Source organism: Xyrauchen texanus, chromosome 4 (genome assembly GCF_025860055.1).
Source record: "Xyrauchen texanus isolate HMW12.3.18 chromosome 4, RBS_HiC_50CHRs, whole genome shotgun sequence".
Taxonomy (NCBI): domain Eukaryota; kingdom Metazoa; phylum Chordata; class Actinopteri; order Cypriniformes; family Catostomidae; genus Xyrauchen; species Xyrauchen texanus.
In genome coordinates this window covers 10,989,517-11,016,353 of record NC_068279.1, presented here as the reverse complement: position 1 = coordinate 11,016,353, position 26,837 = coordinate 10,989,517, and the positions used below count along the sequence as shown (strand labels likewise).

At 37.3% G+C, this 26,837-nt stretch overlaps 1 protein-coding gene and 1 long non-coding RNA gene across 3 annotated transcripts in view; one reads left to right on the top strand and one right to left on the bottom strand.

The window, feature by feature from the left end:
• Window positions 1-26,837, top strand: part of si:dkey-215k6.1 (transmembrane protein 132C) — a 360,978-nt gene that overhangs the window by 194,876 nt on the left and 139,265 nt on the right. Inside the window, exon 3 of the mRNA XM_052125216.1 lies at window positions 20,474-20,614. Coding sequence (XP_051981176.1) covers window positions 20,474-20,614 — 141 coding nt within the window. The remainder of the gene's footprint in view (window positions 1-20,473; window positions 20,615-26,837) is intronic.
• Window positions 1-26,837, bottom strand: part of LOC127642598 (uncharacterized) — a 36,179-nt gene that overhangs the window by 7,868 nt on the left and 1,474 nt on the right. For both annotated transcript variants that reach the window (XR_007970375.1, XR_007970376.1), the window contains exon 2: window positions 1,660-1,811. This is a non-coding gene — a long non-coding RNA (uncharacterized LOC127642598). The remainder of the gene's footprint in view (window positions 1-1,659; window positions 1,812-26,837) is intronic.

Here is a 26,837-nt window from a genome sequence, read left to right as displayed (position 1 = left end):
ACACACACACACACACACACACACACACACACACACACACACACACACACACACACACACACACACATGTTGTGTTTCCATGTTTTATGGGGACTTTCCATAGACATAACGGTTTTTATACTGTACAAACTTTATATTCTATCCCCTAAACCTAACCCTACCCCTAAACCTAACCCTCACAGAAACTTTCTGCATTTTTACATTTTCAAAAAACATAATTTAAGTATGATTTATAAGCTGTTTTCCTCATGGGGACCGACAAAATGTCCCCACAAGGTCAAAAATTTCGGCTTTTACTATCCTTATGGGGACATTTGGTCCCCACAAAGTGATAAATACATGCTCACACACACACACACACACACACACACACACACACACGCACGCACGCACACACACACACACACACACACACACACCAGTTCAGAATGGCATAGTGGAGACATAACGGCTCATTCTGACTTTCTCTTCACTTCCCTGTCACATGGTGATCGGCAAAATAACAACATGAGTACCGCGTGGACATAAACGATCTTAACAGACTGAATAAGCTTAACAGGCAATTCATAAAGTATCTTTGCCCTGTACAAATGTGTGATTGTGCATTCATCCCCTTGGGTTTGCCATAGAAAGCAAATGCCCATACAGAGCTTCAGTGAGCAAATGAGTTGCGTTCAATAAACAAACTGTTTCGTCTGTTCTGTTTTCTACATTTATTGTCAATTGTCCTCATTTTAGTTTATTAACATTGTGGTGTCGTTTCGCGCCTGATGTGGACAGACTGATTGCACTTCCCTGGAATATTATCAAAATTCTCTCTGAAAAATAGATAACAGCATACATGTATGGAACGACATGGAAGTGAGTAAAAATGACACAATTTCCATTTTTGGTTGAACCATTTCTTTAAAAATGTCTTAAAAATGGTGCCCCATTTAACTCAAAGGGCAAAATGTAGGTTCCTCAGGTTGCATGTTCCTGTGACGAAGTTATTATTACAGTTACCTGTAAACGTCAGGATTGATTAAGGCTGTGCAAGAAGACCAAAGCGAGAGGAAGAACATGGGCGTTTAAGAGAGGTGTGATATAGAGGTCTTTACAGAGGAGATAAGCATGCTGTTATCCGTCACCAACATATTGGACAGTGTGTGTGTGTGTGTGTGTGTATATCTGGGCAGGTTTAAGTGGTTCATGAGGATTTTTTTTAGGTTACAAACTGGTAATTACAAGGGTATTATGCTATAAATGTGGTTTATGAGGACATTGGGAGGGATACTTTTGAAATGTATTCCACTACAGATTACAGAATACATGCTATAAATTGTAATCTGTAATCCGTTAGATTACTCAAGGTCAGTAACATATTCTAAATACTTTAGATTACTTCTTCAACACTGGTTGATTTTTTTCACTTGTTTTGATTATAAAAACTCTGCCAGTACAGTAAGACACAACATCGTTACATGTATTCCTTTACTCCAAAACCCTGCGCTGTGTGTGTGTGTGTGTGTGTGTTTGTGTCAGTGTGAGCAAACCACCTGTCTTAACAAGGCTTGTGCATGTGTGTGTGTGTGTGTTTGTGTATATGTGTGTGTGTGTGTCAGTGTGAGCAAACCACCTGTCTTAACAAGGCTTGTGTTGCTGCAGAGAGAAACCTACCTCAGTGTAATGCAAATTCTCATGAGTTTGTTTGTTTGCGTGGTATGATATTCAAAAAGGTCAAAGACTTGGATGACATTCACTCTCCTCCTGTGTGTGGCTCTATTCCTCTCTTTCCTTCATTCCTGTCCTTTTCCTCTTGTCTTTCTTTCCTACCAAAAAAAAAGAGAATAAAATTATCATCTGTCACCATTTACTCCCCCTTTTGTTGTTCCAAATCCATATAGCATTCTTTACTCAGTGGAATACAAAAGCAGACATTAGGCAGAATGTTAGCTGTAGTCACCAATCACTTTCACTATCTTTTTTTTTCTCCTTTCAATGACAGTGAATGGTGACTAACATTTTGCTTAACATCTTATTTTGTGTCCCATAGAAGAAAGAAAGTCATATAGTTTGGAACAAAATGACGGTGAGTAAATGTTTACAGAAGTTTCATTTTTTGGTGAACTATCCCTATTAATGGTTCAGGCTGAACTAATTGCAAAAAATATGCAAAAAAATAATAATGTAGAAATCCAATATAGTGCTGGACTTGCAAGCACTGTTTTAACTGAGAACAAAAAATATAATTTCAGTTCAGTGTGTCACAAGGCCTCCCCTCACAAAATGCTCTATGATTGGTGAATGGCTGGACAGCAAGTCTCTCTCTCCACAAAATGTTTTTGCTCTATACCTTTTTTTCGACAAAGATTAGTCAATGAGAGAATATGACTGCATGTTAAAGAGAGCAGCATTAATGATAGCACTAACAAGCAGAGGTGGAGAGCTCCAGCTCAGAGCAGGACGATTAGCCCATAAAAGTGCGCAAGCATAATTATGCATTCTATTATGCAAAAAGTTGTTACAGGGGACTTTAACACCAATTAGGAAATCATTGTTGCTGAGTGGATGACTCCCATCTGAGGGTAAACTGGAGTGGCTAAGTGAAGGAATAATCAGAGGAAGAAAAAAGAAAGTTACTTGTGCATATTATTATTATGTAAGTTCACGTTTGCCCAAAACAGTCCTCTGGTCAAGGAGATCTGCAAATGAGGTGGGGGTATGTGTTTGTGTGTATGCATACGCAGGTGTGTGTGCATTCACGTGAATTTTTTGTGTGAATTTGTCTGATAATTTAATCAGGAACCCTGCTGAAACGACCCTAAAGAGGTTTGTTATTATGGTTTAGCTATTATCTTTAAGAATTTAGTTCAGCCTTAGGTGTGCCACATATGTTTGGATTTTGAAAACATTACACTTTTTTAAATATTTATATATTTTTTTTACACATGGTAAAATCCACGTTAGACACAGTCTCTCTTGGCTTACTGTTTTAATATACATAGCTGAGGTGGGATATTGTAATATTACCTCTAATGGGAGTTCCCTACAGAGATCTTTGAGTGGGACACACACACACACACACACACACACACACATTTGCTTACTGAAAACACATACAATTAAAGAGACAAATCACACACGCAGACAAACACACACAGTGAAAAGGGCCTATGGGTTTATATGAAAAGGGATCACCTGGTGGTTTGGAGATGAGAAATGGGAGTGCGGGCCTGAAGCTAATGTGATGGAAATTTATTTTCATTTAAACTGGAGGAAATTTGTTTCATGTGTACTTTTCCTATTTCATGCTCACAGCGTTTTATATCTTTATTTTTTTTTTTACATGACTGGGAAAAAGGTTAATATGGCTCATTTAAATTTTTTCAGCAAACATTAATTTAGCTGTGCACCAGTTCACAAATGAAATAATCATACAAGAAAAACACCGTCGGGGGGAAACATTAGATTCCTGAAGCGGAATTAAAACCAACCCTCAGTCCATGGGTGTTCTTCACTGAAATTCTCTTGTTAATACATTTTTGTGTTTTCACTGTCTGTATATTAGTATTTTGTAGTGTGGACTAACATTAAGCTATATTATTACATAGCTGTCTGAAATACCTGATTCAGATCGGTCAAACACGATATTGTCTGCTCAAATATTTTTGTATAATGACAGCTAAACTATAACCGATTTCTGTGCCCCTCCCCAGTCCTTTTTGTCATACATAGTAATTTTTTTAAATAAAACTCAATATTTCATGTCCATTTATTTATATATTTTGGTAAGAAGCCATCTAATGAGAGGGAGAATGTGTAATCAGCAGGACAGAATGACAAAATAAAGCCATTCAGGCTGATACAAGACACTTCTGCTTTAACTTGTGGTCCTGGGGCTAGATTCATGAAAATGTTCTTAAGAGAGAGATAGAAAAACAGAGAGTTCTTAGGATAAATTATAAGAAGTTCGTAAGAATGCTCACAAGTGCAATTATTGAATTTTCTTGAAGAAGTTCTAAAAAAAATGTCATAATAAAAAAAAAAATTTTAAAGAACAAAATGACAGACTTTGACATTTTTGATTATTCTAACCTTCTCAAGAGGTTGCCTTGACTAATATAACAAACTCAATACTTACTAAATCGTAACAGTAAATGTTTTTACTGTATTTATGAACCTTTTTTTAATTAGCAAGCATTTCACTATCATTTAATGAAAATGCTAGATATTTCTATGGACTTTAAAGATCACAGGGAGAGAGAGAGAGAGCTATATTGAATTGACCTGCACGATTGGTCTCCACATTAAGAAAAGCTTCAAAACAATATTTATTGTTTGAATTTCATGATAACATACATATGGTTAGAAAGTTGAAAATAAAAATGACATAAAACTCAAAACAATCAAAACCTTTTTGTCTGAATGTATCTATTTGGTCACTTTGGCCCAATAAAAGTCCTTCTGGCACTACCAATTTGAACAACGGTTAAATGTGAACACCATAGGGCTAGACCACTATCACTAAGAACATATCCTATTTTGGAAGCTTTTCCCTGATTGGTTTAATTAGCCTTTATTCAGAAGAGAGATCTGAATGGAAGTGAGGCTGTAAGTGTATCAGAGCAGGGAGGACAGCCATGCATAATTTAACATTATAATAAATGCTGTCCGTCTGAGTTATTGTGCTTGTGTGTGCTTGTGTCAAAATGATCGAGCTCTTAAGAGGATGTGGAGAGGCAGAGAGATCTCTGAATACTCCTGACCCAACCCCCCCATTGAGAGGGACAGGGAGCGACCAGCAGAGACAAACTGTTTACTTGAATGTGTCTGTATGAAGACAGAGAAAAATATAGTGAGAGCAAAGATTTTATGGTTTAAAGTTGAAAAAGTTACGTTTTTAGCAATACACAGTAAATACATTTAAATATACAGTGGGGATCATATGTTCACTAAACTACTAGAATCTAATTTAAACATGTAAACTGCACTATATATAAATATATATTCACCAAATTCCAAATAGTATAACATTTTCTTTAGTTAACTTGATAATTTATCACCTTTTTCCCAAACAGTAAAGCTGAAAATATACAATAATTTGCAGTGAAAATTTTGCACAAGTGGTCTCAGATTTTTCAACTAGGGTTATAATAGTTTTACATTTTTTATTTAGTTTTTATTTCTATTTTATTTTCAATTTGGCACTCCAGTTTAGTTTAGTTTTCATTTTGTTTCTTAAATCTTTGTTAGTTTTAGTTTTCTTTTTAGTCTAATTATAATAATAATAATCTTAATTTAAATAAGACCAACTGAATTTCATCGCTGATCTAAGAGTAAAACAAAATTTCAGATTCCAGAATTATTCTTTTTTATTCAACTTTAACTACAAAGTCCTCTTTAATGCACTGGACATGAGAAAGTAACTCTTGCCACAACTCTGAAAACTGAACTTCAAACAAAACTCTTTACCAGTTCCAATTACAATTAAATGCAAAACAAATCAAAGATTGACAACATAAGACAGAATGAGCGAAAAGACTGAGTGTGTGTGTGGGTGGGTGGGTTAGGGTGGTTTACAAGGAATTATTTTTTTTTGGTTACAATCTGGTAATTACAATGATATTATGCTTTAAATGTGGTTTATGAGGACATTTCTAGTGTCCCCATAATTCAAATCCCTTAAAAACATACTAAACTATGTTCTTTGAAAATGTAAAAATGCAGAATTTTTTTTGTGAGAGTTAAGGGATATAATCTATAGTTTGTACAGTGTAAAAATCATCATGTCTATGGAGAGTCCTTATAAGGATAGCTTCACCAATATGTGTGGGTGTGTGTGTGTGTGTGTGTGTGTGTGTGTGTGTGTGTGTGTGTGTGTGTGTGTGTGTGTGTGTGTGTGTGTGTGTGTGTGTGTGTGTGTGTGTAAAATGTGAGTATGTGTGTGTGGGAGAGTGAGAAAAAGAAATAATAAATTAATAGATATTGTTATTTTGTTTCTGTTCTCTTAGTTTTAACTTATCTTTGTTTTAACAACACAGTGACTTTTCTGCCAGTGTAGCAAAATTGTAAAAGTCCCAGACACTAATTGTGCATTTTCCATCTGATTCACTTCTCTTCATGATGGTAATGATTCCTGCTCTGTAGTTCATTGACTGTCTAGTGGCATCTTCATGTTATGGTAATGGCAAGTTTAAAGGTTTAAAACAGGTCACGTGGCACCATGCGAGGGTCGAACGTGTAAATGGTGAACTCTACGCACTTTGCTAGTTTTTCATTCTTTTGGTATCATAAACAGGGGAGATTCAATACACCCAGCTACATAACTGTTCTAAGAAGTCAACATGTAAAAGAATTAAAAATCCCCGGGCTCTGGAAATTATGTGCTCAAGCTGATACCCCAGACAGGGCCGCAGACCAGGGACTCAGTTTGGACGGTGCGGCGGAACAAATTCAGCGGCAACTGTCCAACATGTCGGTGATGCTGGCGAAAGTCATAGCGGACCTGGAGGTTCTTTCTGTAAAACGTCAATCAATCACGGCGATGGAGGCGAAATTCTTTGAGTTGGTTACAAGAATCGGGACGTCGAGAAATAGATCTGGATTATTATCTGGAGTTTTCGGAAAGGGAATTAGCTGCTAATCCGCTAGCAACCAAGACAGAATTGGAACACATTTGGGAAAAGCTGGAAGACCATGAGAATCATAATCGGTGAAATAATGTCCAAATTGTTGGAATTCCTGAGAACAAGGAAGGCCGAGATATGGTGAAATTCCTAGACATGCTCTTCATGAATCTGCTCGACATAACAGGCCATAAACTGGATATTGAGTGAGCTCGCAGATCCGCTGAGACAGGCCCTGATCAATTCTGGCCACATTTCTGAGATCATCCGAGAAAGATCTTGTGTTATGCGAGGCGAGGAGTAAAGAAGGATTTCTTTGAAAAATCACAGCATTTTCTTGTTCCCAGAATTTGCAAATTCGACAAGAGAGAAGCGTGATCGATTCAAGGGATGCAAGAAACTCTTACATAAACGGAAGATCGCTTTTGCACTGACGTTTCCGGAACAAACTGAGAATAGATATTAAGGATGGCCGCAAAATATTTACATGCCCACAGCAAGCATTGTCTTTCATAGAGACAGTGGGGTGAGTAAGCCATTTCATGTTTCTCACGTGGCCCCCAATTGAGCTTGTCTCGATGAACTTACACTTGACTGTCTTAGGAATCTGGGCGCCATTTTGATTCTTTTTGTGTTGGTTCCGCCTTGTGGCTGGAGTTTGTTTTGTGAAGTAACACTCCTTCAAGGAACTCTTGCATTGACAGAGGATCACTTTTGCACTGATGTTTTGGCCAAATTTAGAATATATATTAAGGATGGTCGCAAAATATTTACATGCCCACAACAAGAAATGTCTTTCATAAAATCAATAGATGAGGAAGTCATGGTGTTTTCTCGTGTTGCTCCCAATTGAGCTTGTCATACACTTGATCATCCAAGGATGCTGGGCACCTTTCTTGTGCTGGTTCTGCCTATCGGCTGGAGGTTGTTTTGTGAAATAACACACCTTCGATAGAGTTTTGTGAATGAATCTACACGTTATTTGTATTTATTCCAACTATTGGCTGGAGTTTTTGGGATATGGGTCAGAATATGGGGACACAGCTCATGTTTTTTGTTTTCAATTTTGTTTTAAATCTGTGTGTTGTAGCCTTTTTGTTTCTGAATGTATAATTTGGATCTTTATAAATGTATATATATATATATATATATATATATATATATTAATGGGTGTTAATGTTCAGGAGGAAGGGTTGTAAACAATATAATGTGATTCCAAATATTCATACATTGGATATTTATTATACATTGGCGGCCAATAGTTTGGACTAATTTAGAGATTTTCCTCTTATGGAAAGAAATTGGTACTTTTATTCACCAAAGTCTGATTTACTGATGCAGAGTCAGTAATTTTTAAATAACATGAAACATTTCAATTTGAAAAAAATTTCAGAACCTCCTTCAAAGAGTTCTCATCAAATAATCCTCCACATGCATCAATGACAGCTTTGCAGATCCTTGGCATTCTAGCTGTTAGTTTGTCCAGATATTCATTTTACCCCACGCTTCCTGTAACACTTGTCATAGATGTGTCTTGTTGGGCACTTCTCATGCACCTAGCTACAGTCTAGCTGATCCCACAAAAGCGCAATGGGGTTAAGATCCATAACACTCTGTAATGTAGTTCGATGGAAATGAGGAGGCGAGAACTGGCTTGACAAACACACACATGACGGACATGTCTGTAAACAATCTCTCTCTCGTACAATCCTCCACAGTCGGCCTTTATCCCTCTCGGAGGCTTGATTAGCCTGATAAGGGACCGGGTGTGTAGAATCACCCCGCCCTCCGCCCTGCCACACACTCTTTTCCAATTATCTGTAGCGTATTTAGGGGTTTCAATGAAAGTTCGCTAACTGGTTAGTTTGGTGGTGTTGTGTTATGCTATTAGCGTAGCTCTACTGTGTTTACAAAATGACATCGGCAAGTTGTGCATGCACAGTAGATTGCCCTGGAAGAGTCTCTTTAGGACTTCTCTTGAACTTTTGTCACCATAGCAACCAACACAAGTGATTTGTTATCTGGGTCAACACTAATGAAAACAGTTTCATCGATGCATATGAACGTCAACGCTCCACAATGCACAAATAAACAGTAACCAATTAAAGTTCCCAGATTCTCACACCAATATATGTAGCGAATTCGGTATGATAAATATACACTGCACGGGTTAAAGTGTCGAGTATGTTACCATTGTTTGTTAAGGAAACATTATGTGTGATCTGGGAATTAAATTAAACGGTTCTATTTCTACATTACTATGTCAGGAAATCTATAATGGAATCAGTCCCGTTTTTCAAGCAGATCAGAATCAACACAGAATGTACACACAAGTTTATTTAACTAAAATACGAACACATGACTAATCTAAACAAAAACATACACACAAAACACTCATACATAGGAAAGGGAAAAGTGAAAATAAAATTAAACCGGAACAGAATAGGGGAAATGCAGTTATGAAAAGAGTCATTTTGACCATCTGAGAGAACCATCGAGCTCTTAATATAAAGTTCAGTTAGTTACTGGTACGATACTTGCAATTGACTTGGCTGTTGAGAGAGCGCCCGGATGCAGTCGCAGGAGAAATGCTTGATGGTTCCTTGGGTTGATGGTGTGGAAGTTGCACATGGCTTGAGGTGTTGAGCCTCAAGCTGCCTGCTGGCCTTGTGGTCAGCACGTCTAGCAGCAGAGGGTCAGGGAAAAGATCCAGGGGAAAGAGCCAGGGGAAAGATACAGAGTAAGAGGCTGGATGTGTCTTTTAAATCCTGATGGAGGTCCCTCATCTTGAGTCTGGCTTGACCAATGAGAAAGTTTCCTTTGTTTGGAAGCTGACTCATTTGTATGATTGGTATTAGTTTAAGCCCCTTTATGGTCTGATTAATATAGCAAGCATACAATGCATGCTGTCAAAATTATATATATATATATATATATATATATATATATATATATATATACCATTGTGCAGGGTGTCACACAAGGATTCATTTGGTAGGAAACATGGTACTAAATAATTTTACATTAGCTGGTAGTCCTGTCATAAGTCATGCATAACACAGTATACAGTACAAAAACACTTTACAAGACAGTAATGATCCTATACACAATGTCCTGGGGATATTCATGTTCATTTATGGACAGTTTGTCTATAATTTTGTGAAAAAAAGTCTGTTGTTCTGGGCTTTAAGTCCATTTCTTATGGGGGAAAGATTGACTTCCCCTGCTCGGAATGTCATTGGGGGTCCACGCTTTGCTGGTCCAGTGGCAGCAAAGACAGTGTAAAGGCTTGATAATGGTCAGTGGGGGAGCAGACATAACAGAGCCTGCATGGGCCTCTGCTTGCTACAGTCTTGAGACATCTCTTGGCTTATTCATTAAATAATGAAGAAATGTGTGTCTGGGTCCAGATGCTACATATCTGTTGTCCAATGTCTGTGTTTCTTTGCCCACTCTAAACTTTTCTTTTTGTTTTTCTGTTTCAAAAGTGGCTTTTTCTTTGCAATTCTTCCCATATGGCCTACATCCTTGAGTCTTCTCTTTACAGTTGTACATGAAACTGGTGTTGAGCAGGAAGAATTCAATGAAGCTGTAAGCTGAGGACATGTGATGCATCTATTTCTCAAACTAGAGACTCTGATGGACATATCTTCTTGTTTAGTTGTGCATCTGACCTTCCACATCCCTTTCTGTCCTTGTTAGAGCCAGTTGTCCTTTGTCTTTGAAGACTGTAGTGTACACCTTTGTATCTTCAGTTTTTTTTTGGCACTTTCAAGCATTGTATAGCCTTCACTCCTCAAAACAATGATTGACTGATGAGTTTCTAGAGAAAGCTGTTTCATTTTTGCCATTTTTTACCTAATATTGACCTTAAGACTTGCCAGTCATTGCAAATTGTGGCAACTAAAAAACAAACACAAAGACAATGTTAAGCTTTATTTAACGAACCAAATAGCTTTCAACTGTGTTTGATATAATGGCAAGTTATTTTCTAGCACCAAAGTAGCAATTGATCATGATTACTCAAGGGTAAGGTGTTGAAATGATGTCTAGATTTAATCAAAAAGGACTTTTTTTTCAAATAGTGATGGTGCTGTTTTGTTACATCAGTAATGTCCAGTCTATACTTTGTGATTGTGCGATCAGTTGAATGCCACTTTGGTGAATTAAAGTACTAATTCCTTTCCGAAACAGCAAAATATGTACATTATTGGCCGCCAGTATATGTTATGTATGTATGTATATATACAGTATGTCAGGGACTAAAAACTAAATGTTTTTCATTTTGATTGAAAGCATCTAAAACATAAAAATGTTTACGTATTTACAGCTTTAGAAACTGAAAATATTGACAGACCAATTACAACTATATTTGAAAACACGAATCAAATCCAATATGATCCCTGATGGCATACAATAGCTTTGTGTGAGGTGGAGAGTGGAATTTAAATTATGAATCACTGTAAATCTTCTCCTAATGCATTCCATAATGGCACTGTCATATTTCATTCAAACACATACAGTACATCTCGGAATACGGTATGTCGCAAACAGTCACGAGACACTTGAGAGCCAATGAGCATTTGACCTCACTGACGTAAATCTTGCCGTAATGCTTGAGGTTTTTGAATTTTGAATAGAAACACAACACATGTTGATGGTTACTGTATTGTTGAATAAAAGGCTTGACGTTGGGTCAGTTCTTCACAAAAAGCAATCTGAAGATTTGAATTATGGATAACAAATGTATGGATTAAATTTGCTATTGTTTTATGTTGCTTTTTGTGGTTTATTTAGTTTTTTTGCATATTCTGAAAACTCCTTTTGTGTCCCATGGCAAACAAAAATAAAACTAAATACTTAATAAATGTATAAACCATTGCAGAGTTTTTATTCCTTTTAAAATTGTTAAATTTTGTCTTGGTTAAAGTGATATAATCCTTTAAAATGTTGTATAGGGCAGCAGAAATCACACAGAACTGAATGAAACCATTAAAATGTCATATTATAATGTCAACTGCATTAAATAAATGTGATGGCATTTAACTAATCTCATTGATTATAAATTAAATGTAATTAACTGATTAAATCTATGAATTATTCAATATTAATCCATTCAAACAGTACACATAAACATTCATACTTTCTATAGGTGTTAACAGTTAAAATGATGATGTTTAGATGCTGTCAGTATGTCAATATTGTACGTTTCCGTGTCTATGCAAATGTAACAGAATGTATGTTTGCTAGAACCAAACTTTTATGTAAGAATACATAAAAATTCTCATGAGATCCTGTTGACAAAAGTAGTGACAAAACTATAGTTTGCTGATATTAAATCTGTAGAGTGGTTAAAAAATGAGTTTTAATGTTTTCAACCTAAGTGTATGTAAACTTCTCACTTCAACTGTCTATATATACATACATATATATATATATATATATATATATATATATATATATATATATATATATATATATATATATATATATATAGACACATACACCAACAATCTCTCTCTTTCACTGCCCCTCTCTCTCCCTGAAGGGCGAACGATAAAGACCTGGCATCTCACACTGGCCCCTCTGGCATTTGGAACTGTCACAGCCAGCCAATGAGAATGCTCTGGAACAGGAGGTTGCCACGGGGACCATGAGGGTTGCCAAGGCGCCTCTCTGAGCGCCTGTCCTGCTCCTGTCACTCAAACATTGATCCAGACAGGGGTTTGAATCTTAGGGACACTTCTACGCTGGGCTGCTCCTGTCATGCACTCCCAGAGCACACTCGCATACCAGCCCTGGGCAGAGAACGCCCCCTGACTCATCACTCTGAGATTTAAATTCATATGTACCAACCCGTCAAAACAATGAAAGCAGTACAAATGCTGTCACTATTAGCTGCTAGAGGCAACTCAACAACACCAACAGATATTATGCAGCATTCCACACATGTAAGAAGATTCAGATGCTCTTGCAAGCTCACATTTTAAGTATCAACCTTTTTTTTTTTTTTTGTGTATATTGTAGCTTAATATGGCCTGTTCAAAATGTTAAATCAGGAATAACACTGCTTGATATAAGGCATAAAGCTATTCTCTCTGGCTGTGTTTCTGTGGTTCTCTGACTAAATATTGAATTACAGCAAGCACCATTCTCTATGACACATGCGCACACATGCAATGACATGGCTTTTTGTTTTGGTGAAAAGTTTGGATTGCCCTTTACGCCACAATCTGCAAACTCATCTCAAACCAGCAAGCAGCCAGACAAACCATACTAATCCACCTGTATAATCCACCGTGTGTTTATACATGTGTGAGCATTTAGTCTTGGAATTGAGGATTGATTTAGAAAGGTAAACTCCCTGATCTGTGGCCCCAGTTAATTAAATGCCAATTGGATTGGCCTGTAGACATGAATGCTTCCTGTGCTGTGTCCACTTTCACACACACGATTATGTGACCTTTCTCATTGTTATGCTCATCTACAAGACCACAGTGCTTTTCCATTATGGCTGGGAGGTCCTGAGAGCTGGAATATCAATTGGCAGCATCACTGTATTAATGCATGTGTGTTCTGTGGTAAATGATTGCTGATGCGGTGATGTTAATTGCTGATCTTTAATAATGCAGAATTATGATTGAAGTAATTATAATGATAATAAGGCTCTGGCATAACATGCCACATGATATTTACATTTAAATTCATGCATTTGCCAGACACTTTTATCCAAAGTGACTTATATAGTACATTCAAGATATACATTTATCAGTGTTGCTCTGTGGAAATTGAACCCATGTCCTTAGTGTTGCTAGTGATGCTGTAATAGTTGACAATAGCTGCACGGACAGTTTCATATTAGGGACAATGTTGTCTTTGGCCTGATATAAATTTTGATTATTTTTTTATTATTTAGTAGACCCCCCTTGGAGCAACCTCCCACTTTGCTCTAGGGCACAATGGTATTAGGTTATGAATCATGCTTTTTGGGGTTACAACCTCTCAGTTACTAGCTCAAATCTTTGCCGCCAAGCTACAATACCTCTAAAATAACAAACTTTTAAAATGTGATTACATATATTGCATGTTTTTATTCATCTGCAATGAATTTGTTTTTAGATGTTAGCTGCTTTTGTTGCGTTACTCAATAGGCAGGCGTGCTAATGAGGAGGCTAAAGGCTACAGCCACTAGCGTCAGTCACTGGTGCGCCTATTGAGGTCCAGGGGAGTGGCGTTTACACACTGCACTGCTACCTACCAGCTGGCTACCATTACAAGCACATTTTTTTCTCCCCTTTTCTCCCCAATTTGGAATGCCCTATTCCCAATGCACTCTAACTCCTCATGGTGGCGTAGTGACTCAATCTCTGTGGTGGAGGACAAATCTCAGTTGGCTCTGCGTCTGATACCGCCAATCAGTAATTTATTAAAAGTAACTATTTAAGTTGAATGGGTTCCAAAAATAACTGTGTGAATGAAAAGTGAACTAAAGTGAACAGTGGGGGTCTGGGTAGCTCAGCGAGTATTGTTGCTGACTACCACCCTTGGAGACTTGAGTTCGAATCCAGGGTGTTCTGAGTGACTCCAGCCTGGTCTCCTAAGCAACCAATTTGGCCCAGTTGCTAGGGAGGGTAGAGTCACATGGCTAACCTCCTCATGGTCATGATTAGCGATCCTCGCTCTCAATGGGGCATGTGGTAAGATGTGCGTGGATCGCAGAGAGTAGCATGAGTCTCCACATGTTGGGAGTCTCCACGGTGTCATGCACAGTGATAAGATGCACGGATTTACAGTCTCAGAAGTGGACACAACTGAGGCTTGTCCTCCGCCACCCAGATTGAGGTGAGTAACCGCACCACCAGGAGGACCTAAGTAGTGGGAATCGGGCATTCCAAATTTGGGAGAAAAGGGGAAACGAATAAATAAAATAAAAATAAATTCTAAAAAAACTAAATTCAACAAAAAAAGAGATCTGAATTCTTTAAAGTCCAGATACAAGTTGTAAACTTAGTGAAGCTTACTGAAGACATAGACTGAAATAACTGTTAATTTTTGCTTCTACATTACAGTAGAATAGTTAACAATTTTAACTATTTTTTCTTAATAAGTTATACATTTGTTTTGAAATTTGTAGTTAGAGGTTTGTTTCTTTACATATAAAAGAGTAGTTCCACACAATAATGTAAAAATGTTCTAAACCGATAATGCAAAATAAATAAATAAATAAAAACAACAACAAAAACACTGGTACATATTTATAGCATAACACCCTCGTAACTACCAGTGTGTAACCTAAAAAAGTCCTCTTAAACCATATATACCTGAACAAACACACAAATGGATCTTTTCCCAATTTAAAATGGCAATTTTCTGAATAAACTTTTCCTAGAGATTTTCTCCCTTACAGTTTTATTTGTGAGAATGTATATGTAGGTAAATTATATGTATTGTGGGCGTGGCAGTAAACGTGATGGACAGTTATCTGGCTTTCTGTCTGATGTGTCAGAGAAAGAACTGTGTGTGATATCACTACTTGTTATTTGTCCTGATTATTGTTAGTCAGACATTTAATATAAGTTAGTTCATATATATTACATATTAGTCAGATATAAGTTTTGTTTAGAGATTTTTGTACATGTAGAGGTTTAAAGTGATACATTGTTTCCAGCATTTTTCCAGTATAAGAAAGACATTTCAGAGTTAGTTTCTTTATTTAAATTACAGATACGGTGGTGTAATTAATTATGCAAAGGAAAGAGCTGAGCTGTATGTTTGTACCTCTAATGAATCTCTCTGTCTCTGGGCATAAAAGGTCACATTCTTTTACCACAGTAACCTATTTACATCACCGGCTCTCTGCTCACAAATATGAGCCAGCTAGGCACCATAAATCTGCCTCATGAACTAAGAGCACATATACATATGTGTGTGTGTGTGAGAGAGAAAGATTTTACATTTTATTTGTTTTTCTGCTTACAGCTTTTATAACTTATACTTTATTTACACAATTAAATAGTTGACTGAACAAAGTCTTTATTAAATTGCTTTCTGACTATTAAATAAAAGTTCAAGTTCACAAAAGTTCCCTAGTTTGGCACAAGCACACTAAACTTTGAGAGATATCTGGTGTTCATCTATTTACATAGTTAAAATATGCACAGTCTTCAGACTTGCCCTACCTGGCCAGTGTTTTGCTCTGTTTTTTCTTCTGCTTGTTAACGATGGACTTGCTGCTCGGTTGTGTGATCACCAGACTCTTTTATATATTAAATCGTGGTATGGTGGATCATAGTGTTCTGTCTCCATGGGCTGATATTCCACAATCATTGCTGCCCCATTTATGCCTGCGGTCGGGGATCCCATCGGGGGCTTCCATCACTGAAATTCCTGCAGACACAGGAGGAAGCGAGGGAGAAGGTGATCCAGGTGATGCCGAGGCGGCTCTGGAAGCGAGGAGTCGCTGGAAAATGATCGCTCCTGATGAATCTTGATTTGGCTTTCCTGCTGCTTTGTGGAATCTCTTCCTCTTGCCCTTGGTTGGAAATGTCAGATCCTCTTGTCTCCATCCTGTCTTCCACGACACTGTTGCGGAGATCATTTTCCCTCAGGCATGGATTTTATATGTATGGCAGAATGAGTGCAATGAGTGGCAACTGTGCACCTTTCACTGCGGTTCCCCCGGTGAAGGCCAGGACTCTATACCTCTTAGGATGGCACTGGTGAATGCTCGCTCCATAAATAACACACCAATGACATCATTCAGTCTAAGTTAGACATCCTATTGAGCTGTGCCCAAAGGATTACAAGTTTTTAAGCCTGCCTAGAACCTCAGGCCATGGTGGACCTTCTGCCGTTTTCAGAAGCCATTTTTTTTGTTGGTTGGTGAGCACTGGGTCATTCTCTTCTTTTGAATTAAAACAGGATGTACTAATCCTTTTTATGGTATTTTAACTTACCGTTCACCTTGCACGAACAGTTATATGAATTCAGTGATTTTTTTTTCATTGTAGAAACAGTAGGTGTGTTAGGAATGAATTTAAACACAGAGTAATTTGTCTTTATTCTATGTCATTACTATGTAAGGAAAATTTATAATGGAATTAGTCATGTTCGACAACCATTATAAGAAAGATAAATGACAAATAATTTGATTATCGGTCTGAATAAAGTTCTCCACCATTAAAATCATAATACAATTTCTTGTTGTATCCACTTACAATTTCTATTGTAAGGAATTGGCTTTAACAAGGGAATTATGTTTTAGGATTAGGGTCTCTTTACAGAGATGTGTCACGAACCCCGCTCCCTCGCTCCGCCCCTTCGAGCTTCCACGCTCGTTTTGCTCCCTCGGGCTTCCACGCTCGTTTTGCTCGCTCGAGCTTGCACGCTCGTTTTGCTCCTACGAGCTCTCATGCTCGTTAGCAGGTCTCCCTCCTCGGGCTCGCATGCCCGCTCTCAGTCACCACATTAGTTTCACCTGTACTCGTCTCATCACCTTTCATTGTTTACCCCTGCACTTTCCCCTATATATATCACTGCCCTTTCGTCTCACTCGGGTTGGTTATTGTGTTTAGTTTTCCCCTTCGCTTTGCCAGCACTAGTAATCCCCTAGTCCCTCCTGTCTTTTGCTCCCGCTAGTCCCGTCTAGTTGTGTCCTGTTTCCCGGCTTCGACCTCCCACTCTCGTTGACCACTCTCTCCCGGATTTGCCCCTTTGTTCTATTCTGATTCCCCGGCCTCGACCTCACGCTCCCCTTTGACGACTCTTCACTGGATTTGCCCTGTTTTTGTACTATTGCCTGCTTTGTGAATAAAGCAGTTTCCTCCGACATTGTGACTGTCTCGTCTTGTGAGTGTGTGTGCGGGTTACAAGATGGTCTTGATGGCTGTGTCAGGTGATAACCATTAAATGTGGTGGTATTTCCTCAGAAGCTTGAAGTTCTCAAGTCATGTGCTATCTGGACAAGTACCTTTTGTTTGTTTTATTGGCCAGATGTGAGCTTCTTGGTACCTAGTTGAGCAGAATCTTGTAATTTATGACGTTGAGGAATTCCAAGATTAAAAGGTTGGGTTTTCTAGATTCAAGTCATATTGAAGCAATTGTTTGCTCTTCTGCACCTAATACCCTACATCATCTATTATCATGCTATCTTAATTTGTGATTCTTGGTGACTCAACTTGCAATCATATTGATGATATTACTCAACATGCCACTGGCCCTACACAGATCATAGGGCATACACTGGACCTCGTTTTTACTCTAGGTTTAAATATTGTCTCTTAATTTGGATATTTTACCTTGTTATCATGAAATTAATCATTGCATCCAAAACCATCTCTCTGCCTTTTCTACTGCCTTTTATAATAGTCCTGTTTTATGTAAAATAGTGTTGTTTAATTTCAAGTACAATATTTTAATGAGCATTGCCTTTCAGTACTGGATAAAGTTACTCCAATCTCACTACAAGAGTGATTAGCAATTTGAAAACCTCCTCTAGTCCCTTTGACAGTGTACCCACTGCTTTGTTTAAACATTTCAAGATCTCGTTGACATCTGGTCATGACCCAGCCTATTTCACACAAGCCGCTGTTCAACAACATCTGAAAAAAAAAAAACACAACATCTTGACCCTTCCTTGCCCCAGAACTACAGGCCTATTTGTAAGTTACCTTTTATATCTAAGGTCTTAGAAAAAGTGGTTACTAAGCAGCTTACAGTTGTCTTTAATGAACACAGCATTTTGTATAAGTTTCAGTCTGGTTTCTGTCAGTTGCATTCCACAGAAACTGGTCTTAGAGTCTCAAATGATCTGTGAATGCAGGGTGATTCAGGGGAATGTTCTGTATTGGTACTACTAGATCTCAGTGGCACCTTTGATACTGTGGATCACAATATATGAGTGAGAGGCTCAGGCTGTGGGTGAGTATCTCTGGAACAGCCTTGGAGTGGTTCTCCTCCTTGCATTGTACTTGCTTCCTCTCTTTGGCAAATATTAAGACATTTAAATAAATAATTTACCATTGTTATGCAGCTGATATTCAATTATACATTTTGTTTAAGCCTCAGAATTTTTTAAAAAACTGTATGTTCTTTTGAATTGCCTCATATCTTTAAAGATTGGAAGGCAGATCATTTTCTCTTGCTAAATTCGGAGAAAATAGAAGTTATTATTTCTGCCCCTGTTGGCATTGTCCCGAAAGTGATATAAAGTCTTGGCTTTTTATCTTCTTTTGTTAAACTTACCCTCTGTAATCTAGGGGTCTCTATGGGCCAGGTTTTGAGTCTTGACCATCATGTAAATTGCTCCTGTTTCTACCAGCTGAGGAATATTGCTTAATTCAGACCAATTGTGCCCTGAGATGATTATACATGCCTTTATTTCCTCCAGCCTTGACTATTGCAATTCCCTTTTCTTAGCAATACATCCCTGAACCGATTACATGTGATCCAAAATGTTGCTGCCATGTTTCTGACCAAGTCATCTAGAAGGTCTCATGTTACACCGATTTTGATTTCTTTACACTGGCTTCCTATCAAATTTAGAATCAATTTCAAGATCCATGTGATTATATACAGGCACCTGCCTATATTAAAGAGCTACTGCAGCCATATAATACCAGTATAGGAATCTGAGGTCCTCTGATCAGGGTTTGTTGGTTGTTCCTCGCTTCAGGCTCAAGACAAATGGAGACTGTGCCTTTGAGGTTGTAGCTTTGGAACTCTCTCCCGTTGGACTTAATATCTGTGGACACTGTGGACACTTTGAAAAAGCAGCTTAAGATCCACTTTTTAGACTTGTTTTTGTTTAACTTTGTTTGTTTTTAGTTTGTGTTTTTGTCTGCTTCATATTTTTATCAGGTTCTGCATTTATGTCTGTTACTCTGTTAATTATTTGCTTTTTAGTCTGTTATTATGAAGCACTTTGTGATGTCTTACCTTGAAAGGTGCTATATAAATAAAAGTTACATACGCACAAGCGTTTGAGGAGACTAATTAATAAGAAAAAAGAAGATAGAAAGAGAAAAGAGGGCTGATATTAAATCATCATCATAAATAACGAAGGAGAATTAAGAAAATTAGAAAGAATTAAACTGTGGCCGTGTTCAGGCATTGTGAAACATTTTTGATTTGAAAATCTTCAGCCATAACACAACATGCTGAATAAAAACTAATGCTGAACCCTTAAACATAGGGTAAATTTGAGGAGAAAGTGGAGGCTGCTGGCAGTGTTTGTAAACTTCACATCTGCTGTTTCCAAGGTCATTGAATGGCAGTAATAGTGACGTGTGTTAATGAAGTCTGCAGTGTCTTATCAAGGTGACGATTAGATGAGTCAGCAGGTTGCTGGAAATTACAGAGGTTTATCAATAAAACACTGTGTATATTCCTACATACACTCATACATACATGTTATATAATAATAGCTACATGTTTCACAATGTACTTTATACACAAGAACATCAGTGATAAACCTGAACTGCTTACTAATGTTTGCATGTTAGCTCTGCTATACTGTAATCACACCATTCCACAGTGCTGTACTAAAACTGTGCAATACGTTTTAAAGCGACATCTTATGTGACTACACCAGGAGAAGGAGGGATCTGCACCTCCCTGTGGTTTCTTCTCTAAATTTGGATGTAGAATTAATACTAAATATTAATGTGTGTCATCTGCCAAGGATTGTATTAAACAGGTAATAAAAAGACATTATGTCATTATTAAGGGGCTGAAATTTCTGAAATTGAAAGCAAAAATTAGTTTGAAAATAATTTGTTTAAAGTTATAATTAAAAGCATAAGCAAATGAAGACTGAGAGTGTGTTGTTTAGTGTATTTAAATGATTGTGTTTATGATTTACTTAGAATCCAGTATGGGGAAGGCATTCATTTCATGGTGGTGAAGCCCAGTAATCTGGAGGCCTGGGACATAAAGCAAGAAGTAGTGCCTGACTCCTCCTCCCTCTCCATTTACTGCCAGAGGAAGGCCAGCTCCACCAATGAGAAGTAAGTACCATCCCTTACCAGTTGTTTATATAAAAAGTTGTTATTCAGTTTTTTCTTTTTCAGGACATTTCCCCCCAAATTCTGATTACTGTAATGTGTCTGTACAAATACTTCACATATATAATTTTACTCATTATTTGCAATTATGATTTTTAATAAATTCTAATTACTGCAGTACAGTATGTTTTCAGCCTAAATTAAAGGAAGTACAATGAATATACATTACTTCTCAGTTTAAATAGCTTATAAATGTGTAAAATGACAGTAATGAGAATGTATTTTCATTACGACAAAGAGATTTGTGGCAAATCTGCTTAAATGACATGAAAATAATTTCACACTGCAAAAAATTGTAATGTTCCTATAATTATTAATTTTTCAGTTAATTTTCTTAAAACTGATTTTAATTCAACTGAATTCTTATTTTTTATTTTCATTTTGTGACGAAATATGTCCAGTCATGTTCTTAACTGGTTTTGTGAAATTCACCCATCCGTACTTTACTTATGTTCTTACACAGAAAATATTAGACTGGTTAGTCGCCTTTTTGCTATCTTCTTCTGTTAATTTTTGGGGTCGTACAAGTATTCAGGGGTAACAAGATATATAGGATCATTGTAGTCAAAGAAGTGATTAGCTCCAAGGCTTCTTAATCTGCACTCCTATTTCAGTTTCTGCCATTCAAAAACTCTTCAGTGTAACAAATTCCACCTGAGTGCTTTTTAATCACCGCACACACTCTATGATTGATTAGGCCTCTCGGGTCCTCCTCCCTGGATTTTCAGCGTCTTCGACATGTCCTCTGCTTTCTCGACCATTCTATTGCTATTCCTCGCCAGCTCCTCAGCTCTGCTGTCCTCCTTCTGCGCAAATTAGCTCATCGCAGCCCCTCTCGTCTCTCAGTAGCAGTCACCCTGATGACGGTAGCGCCGTTAGCACCACTCTAGGTTAGCTCCCCTGGCGGCATGAGGAGATGGGTTAGGAGGAGGAATGCTGGAATGGGAATTCTAATAGACATTTCTGTGGTTTATAGGAGGCTATCCTGATATCCAAAGCATATAGAAATGTCCCAACGGTATGCAGAGTGAGAAATCTACGACCCGAGCGTCACACTAAAGCTGTCTTCGTCGCCGGTAATTGCTCGGCTCTCCTACCCGTGTGGTTTTTATATAGTGGGGAAAATTGGATCCTGCACTTAAATGCTTCTCTGATTCAGCTGTTGCGGAGAGTCACACGATGACAGGAGAAATTGAGGGAGAGAATTTGTATAATGAGAGAAAAAAGAATCTGTTTTATTAATTTATTCTGATCACACGTTGAGCAGTTGCACAAACACAGCACCCATTAGAGGAAGAAAAGTCAAATGTTTGCCATTGAATAAAAAGAGCCACACACTTTCTTTTGTATTTCAGACACTGCCAAATATTTGGGAATGGATGGTAGGGACATGTTAAGAGACTACTGTATAACCCCCTCCCAATATTTCTTGCAATGAAGAGTGTGACAGAGCGGAATATAATGTACACTTAAAGGGATAGATCACCCAAATATTAGACTGGATATATATTTGAAACAATTTCACAAATATAGAGCACAAACACTGTTTTTGTGTAAAATGTTTGACAAAATTAGCCTACAAAATTAAAAAATAACACTTTTGAAAACTTTCTATCTGTCAGACTTAGTTGAACATGTCCATAATTAATGTGAAGAACTATACCTGTGTTTACTCTGCAAGGACACCTGTTTGAACTTGACAACACATTCTGAACTGATGTCATACGTTAACTAAAAATGACCTTGTGACAAGTTTTTTGAAACGTTTTTGAAGAATATCTGTGAAAATAGTTTAGAAAAACTGTCTAGCATCATTAGTTTGCAGAAGTTTATATATATATATATAATTATAATTTTTTTCATTTAATGTAATGAATTTCATACATTTTTAAGTTTGCCTTAAGGTCCGAAAGTGTCAAAATATATTTTGAGGCCTCTAAAACTATTAAATATAACATACAAAATACATTTATATGCTGTTGTCTGTTCTCCACAACGACAGCAATGCTGATAAAATATCATTATTTTTACAGATTATATTTCAGAACATCAAGTTGTAGAATTTTACACTTAAAACTATTTTATGAAATTAAATTTATAAAATTAGTTTATGTAAAGTTGATTTTAAAATCATTAAAGTAAACTTTCTTGTTGGCGAATCCAGGGTGTGATGAGTGTCTCCAGCCAGGTCTCCTAAGCAGGCAAATTGGCACGGTTGCTAGGGAGGGTAAAGTCACATGGTGTAACCTCCTCGTGGTCGCGAATAGTGGTTCTCGCTCTCAATGGGGCACATGGTAAGCTGTGCGTGGATCAAGGAGAGTAGCATGAGCCTACATGTGCTCGGAGTCTCGGCGGTGTCATGCACTACAAGCCACGTGATGAGATGTGTGGATTGACTGTCTCAGAAGTGGAGGCAACTGAGACTTGTCGTCCGCCACCCGGATTGAGGTGAGTAACCGCGCCACCAAGAGGACCTACTAAGTAGTGGGAATTGGGCAATCCAAATTGGGGAGAAAGAGGAATAAACAAATGACAATTTCTTTAAAAAAGTCTTTACCAATGTTGGAACAAAACAAACAAATTTCAGAATGTTTCCAGCATACATTTAAACACATTTAAAAGCTTTTTTTTCTTCTTGTATTTTCTTAAACATGTTTCAAACCCGATGGCTTTGTGTCAGCGCAGATCTGTGATAGAGAGTTAAGCTACTGGACACTCGGTCACACATCAGTGACAGACTCCTCTTGGCCTTTATCATTGACTGTAGCTCTTCAGAATGCTGAAATACCTTTGGAAGTGTGAGGCAGGTGACCTTCAGGTCACGCCTTATCATTCTAACTGTTAGAACCCAGAGAGATCTAAAAACACAGACAGAGAGGGAGGGGGATGACAGTCTTACAGAAGGAGGAGAGAGGACTAACGCGCTCTGTATTGATTTACTGTCACACACAAGCATGCAGAATGTTTTTCAATCGCTTGCACAGACATAGCAAATTAAAATATGGGTAAATTCAATTAGAAAAGTTTATGGGTCATTGAGAGCCGAGAAAGAATGTATAAACCACAGAGTGGTATACTGTACACATATACTGGGTCTTGGCCTGTATTCAAGCATGTAAGCTAATGTGATAATGAAAACGCAAATGTTTTCTCACTCACTTAATGTTATCTTGAGTGACGACACTCTATTTAAATGGTCTTTGCTAAGGCAAGCATTACTATTGCTATTGCCTATACCTAACCATATGTATTCAACTTCAGCTTGTAGGTTGACCTGCATTGTTTGTTATACATACACATTTATTTTTTGTTAAATGCCGACATACAGTAAGTACTGTGCAAAAGTCTTAGGCACATTAAATGTATCACAAAAAACATTTGTCTTAAGATGTTTATTTTATATCTTCTGCTTTAGTGTGTCAATACGGTAGGAAATATACATTTTAGATTTCCAAACATTCCTTTTGCAAATAGAATAGGAGTAGAACAAAGAGTCCTGCAACAGATGGCATGGCCTCCACAGAGCCCAGATCTCAACATTATTGAGTCAATCTGGGATTACATACAGAGAGAGAAGCAAATGAGACAGCCTAAAGTCGTAGAACTGTGGCAAGTTCTCCATATGCACAACTGAGAATTGATGCTGATTTAAAGGCATGTGGTGGTCTCAACAAATATTGATTTAGCTTAAGTTTACAGCACTTTGAATCAAGTTAATTGATAGATGAAAATTATTCAAGGCATTATGTTTGAAGACATCATCATTATGCATAATTTTTTTCACAACTGCCTAAACTTTTGTTTTTGCATGATACTGTAAATGCTGGCCTAGTAATTGCATTATCAGCTAAACCACTGGACAGCTTAATAAAGTCGGCCGAACATGAGGTAATTAATCTATGCCTCATACAACAACTAACTAATGTATGATGTTTATAAAAGCTCAATGTATCTACAGGAAAAGAGAGAGAGAGAGAGATAGAGAGAGAGAGAGAGAGAGAGAGAGAGAGAGAGAGAGAGAGAGAGAGGAAGAAGGTTAATAGGACAGGACCAACAGGACAGGCTAGTGACTAGTGCTCCTACTTCTCTCTCTCTCTCTCTCTGTATTTGAGTGTGAGTATGTGAGATATATAACAGATTATATGCTAAAGAGTTCTGCTGTAGCAGGTGACCTCTGACCCTGCTAGAGTTTACAGTTACCTCTCAATTAACAATAACCGAATGCTTTTAGATGCAAGCCAAGACCCACTCATATTTTCATAGGAATTAGGGACACTGGTTTGAAGTCTCTTGGCTTGAAACTTTGTTGTTAAAGGTGATTTGCGTAAAGGAATAACAAAATAACTAAATAATAACAATAAAACAAAATTATGTGGAAAAAATACTGAAATAAATATTCCTACAGCAGTTAGAATGCAGAATTTGGGGAGGAAATATGGAAGGTCTATTTTGGGATATATTTTCAGACCTAAAATGTGCCCCTTTATGTTATGTAGAGATTCAGCTCCGTCCATGCATGCATTTGGAAAAAGGAAGGACAATTGGATCAGTAACACTTTCAGTATTATGAAGTCCAGACTTTCTATGCAGAGATACAACACTAGAGGAGATCTCTAGAGATCAAGTCTTCATGATGAAAATTAGGTGATTTATTAATTATGCAGGAGTATGCTATCATGGAGAGTCAGTCTTTCCCTCTCCTGAAGAAAGTTAAATATTATCCCCAGAGCGCAATTTCTTTTTAGAGTACATGTGAGTTTATATGTGTGTGTGTGTGTGTGTGTGTATGCATGGGCTAAAACACTTTTGCTTTAGGGTGTTGTAAAGAGGCTTAGTAGCCGAGTAAACCTCTCTTTGTAATTATATGTGATAATAATATGGTATAATAAAATAAATAAAAAAACTATGGATGTTGTACAGTAAACAGTAAAAACAAATAAAAATAATAATAATAAAAACCTTTCCAATTTAAGTAATTTGATTTTCATAGGTTAAAATCTTCCATTGTGTAAGTGATTCTATATCGACAGCATTTTTAAAATGTCTATTCTTGTGCTACTCACAGGACATCATAAATTGCTCTGTGTGGCACTTTATAGTTCTCCAGGGTTAAACTGTCCTGGTTGATTTGTGTTTGTGCGAGTAGGAGAGATATTTAACATTCGTACAGACACTGAGAGAACTAACACAGACTTATAGCTTGTACTAGTAATGTGTGTGTGTGTGTGTGTGTGTGTGTGTGTGTGTGTCTATGAGCTGTGTTCCGTTTAATGTTTTACAACAAAACAGCCCCTCAGATAACTGTGCACAGACAGACTTACAGACACTGAGAACTAATAAATAATCTTACATGCACAAGTATGTGCATTTTAAAGCCTGACAAGAGCACATTCAGACACAGAAAAACATAAACATGTACAATACACAAATCATTTTGTGCACTCCTATTTTTATACTATCTATACAAAATAGTGTGTGAAACTAGGATTAGTGCTTGACAAAGTACATTATATTAAAGGTGTCCAGATTGTATACTGTTTCTGGTGGATGTTTGAAGTGTACTTGCGTGTATGCTTTTTGTACTTGCATTGCCCATAACTTTTTTCACCAAAGAAAAGGGGAAGCTAGTGACAATTCTCTTTCAACTTTTTCCTGCAAAAAAATAGAGGAATGTGAGGCAGAAGCTGCTATACGTTTTTAAATGGATGAACCTAAAAGTTAAATAATTATAGATTATAAGGTAATTAATTTATGTTGAAGTGTTTGACAAATATTTGCATTTTTACCAACAAAGTAAATATTTATATATAGCATAGTGATATACAAACTAGGATGCATCTTGTATCTGTTAGTGCACAGAACAGGAGACTACTGTGGGAATATAATTTGTGTTTGTATCTGTATCATTCCTAGACCGAATGTACAGTAGTGTGAAAATCCCACTAGGTGCATGGCCACAGATGTGTTCTCAATTTTAAAGCTGCTGAGGGGCCTGTTTGTCTATTTGTGTGTGATTATTTGTGTTTTCCTAGGGGCATGCATGTGAAACACAGGTGTTTTTTAAAGCCCAGTCTTTCTTAAGGAGAGTACAAATACCGCTTGTCCTCCCTCTAGCACCACCTCACTTCCTAAAAACGCACATAGAACATTTTAATAACAATTTCTG